The sequence below is a fragment of the Penaeus japonicus genome, unplaced genomic scaffold, assembly GCF_977035675.1.
Source record: "Penaeus japonicus unplaced genomic scaffold, GWHDUDI00000001_assembly GWHDUDI00000032, whole genome shotgun sequence".
NCBI lineage: Eukaryota > Metazoa > Arthropoda > Malacostraca > Decapoda > Penaeidae > Penaeus > Penaeus japonicus.
The window spans coordinates 2,524,436-2,526,935 of NW_028234434.1; the positions used below are offsets into that span (position 1 = coordinate 2,524,436).

A 2,500-nucleotide genomic window follows, 5' to 3' on the forward strand; every position below is an offset into this window, starting at 1 on the left:
ATAGAAATATATAAAAAATCAAAGAGAGAAGAAGAAAAAGAAAGAAAGAAATAATGTTGGAGGAAGAATAATAAATAAGGAAGGAAGACAAATAATGAAAGTGGGAATAAGAAGAAAAAGAATGAAAGAGGGAAGAAGCAAAAGAATGAAGGAATGATAAAGAAGAAAAAGAATGAAAGAGTGAAGAAAAAGAATAAAAGAGGGATGAAGAAGAAAAAAAATGAAATAGGGAAGAAGAAAAAAAAGAATGAAAGAGGGATGAAGAAGTAAAAAAAAAATGAAATAGGGAAGAAGAAAAAGAATGAAAGAGGGGAGAAGAAAAAAAATAAAAGAGGGGGGCAAAATAAGAATAAGAAAAAAAAATGAAATTGGGATGAAGAAGTAAAACAATGAAATAGGGAAGAAGAAAAAGAAAGAAATAGGGAAGAATAAGAAAAAGAATGAAAGAGGGATGAAGAAGTAAAAAAATGAAATAGGGATGAAGAGGAAAAAGAATGAAGAAGGGGAGAAGAAGAAAAAGAATAAAAGAAGGGGGCAAAATAAGAATAAGAAAAAGAAGAGAATAAAGAAAGATAGAGAAAAAGAAGAAGAAAATAAATAAATAAAGGAAAATCTTTGTATATACTCTATAACCATAACATGTACTAACCTTTTTTCCCTTTCCCTTTCATTCCTCATGTCTCTGCCTGGAGACCGGCGTACAGGAGAATGACCTCTCCCGTGCCTCTCGTCTCTGGAAAATTACCAGACATTGTTAGCCAAGAAATATACTGTACTGTAGAATAATCCCCCCTTTCAGATATCCCAAGAATTCTATTCCCTACTTCTCTTGTTTCACACAAAGGCTGATTTCTATCTGTGCTTATTTATATTTATGAGAGATCCTTCCATACACAAAAATGTTGATTTACAGGACTATAAGTATACCTAATAAGAAGTTGCTAGTTGCAGTGACGTGTATATGTATGTAATTTGTGTGTGTGAGTGTATATGTGTATGTGTGTGTACAACTACATGATAACATTAGGAAGAGCCAAAGACCAGCCATTATCCTTGCCTGGGAGCAGTGCGGGAAGGTTCAATCATGTCTCTTGTGGGCCGTGGTGGTGGTGTCAGGGGCTCTTCATCATCACTCTCACTCTCTAGGTCGTCCAAGTCATCGTCTAATAATGAAACTCTTCCCTCCAGTTCATTGTTGGCTTCATGCACCCATCTGAAATAATTAGAGGCATATTATTAAAGCCTAATATACTCATTCAAAATCCACTCACATCACTGGATTCATTTATAAATGCACATACAGATATACATGCATGTATCCACACTCATACACAGACAGATAGACAAGCAGGGATGAAGGCATACCCCAATTCAGACAAAAAATAAACTTATTGATAAGAACATTATAGCTCTATGTTGGGAAAGAGTCATCTTTCATATCATTTTTAAGGCCTTCAATCAAAGAAAGAAGTGGAATGTATATACAAAAAAGAAAAAAAGAAACTTCTATACACTTATTTCTATCAACCATTAAGTATAATACACTGGATGTCATCCGTGCATCCCATAATTATAAAAGCCCAGACAACAGATGGCATCTATACATGCCATACCTCTAGTGGGTCCAAACACTTGGTGACAAGAATTCAAATGTCGGAATGTTACAATTCAGTCTCTAGCTATATTGAGTTATTTATTAGTTATTCATGTATTCAGCATAGAAACAGTTTGAGTGAAAATCATAATTATAATCATTATTAATATCATAAGCATGATTGATAAAATTGGTAGGTCAGTGTGTCGTTTAGCCAAAAAGTATTCATGGTCATGTGAAAGTTAGTGCCTTTTTTAAGTTCCTGTAGTTATCTCTTTCAAGTCTTTTTTTGAGTTTCAACCTCAAATTGCCACATGTTTGACTATGACCTAACTGGTTTATCAGCAAATAAAAAAATGCCTCATTGTGTAGCCATATCTCTAAACCAAAATTTTGCTCAGGCTTATTTCCTCTCTCTTTTTTTACATTGCGAATTATGATAAGAAACAACAACTTTTCGTCCTTCCATAATCCTGTTACTTCCTATACATAGAGTCTAATACACAAAAACAGTCTATTATAACTTTCCTAAAGCTGGTAAAATCAAATGACTCACAATATGGGTAACCCCTTCATTGATTTATTTCATATTCAGGCCCACAGTATTCCAACCATAAGGTTTACAATGACAATATTGCTGGAAAATGTCAAAAACATCCCAGGACTACTGAAAGATCACTACAAAATCTTTCCAGACAGCAAGACAGCCACCTCTGTAAATGCTTGCCTCCAGTGGGTTGACATTGTTCAATAAAGATTATCAAAAAACATGGTACCCAAAAATCCTCTAGTGAGCAATATTACTCAATTATATGATTAATTATCATGACATTTCCTTTACTACCTACCTTTTTTGCATTCTGGGTAAAATCACATCGCAAATGCGTTCTTCTCTCAGTAAACTGT

At 33.9% G+C, this 2,500-nt stretch overlaps 1 protein-coding gene across 1 annotated transcript in view; it reads right to left on the reverse strand.

Moving 5' to 3' along the window:
• The window catches only part of Prp38 (pre-mRNA processing factor 38), a 6,889-nt gene that overhangs the window by 1,549 nt on the left and 2,840 nt on the right, over positions 1-2,500 (reverse strand). Inside the window, exons 3-5 of the mRNA XM_043000222.2 lie at positions 2,443-2,500; positions 1,058-1,213; positions 650-733 (exon numbers count right to left, since the gene is read on the reverse strand). The exon at positions 2,443-2,500 is cut by the window's right edge and continues 155 nt beyond it. Coding sequence (XP_042856156.1) covers positions 650-733; positions 1,058-1,213; positions 2,443-2,500 — 298 coding nt within the window. The remainder of the gene's footprint in view (positions 1-649; positions 734-1,057; positions 1,214-2,442) is intronic.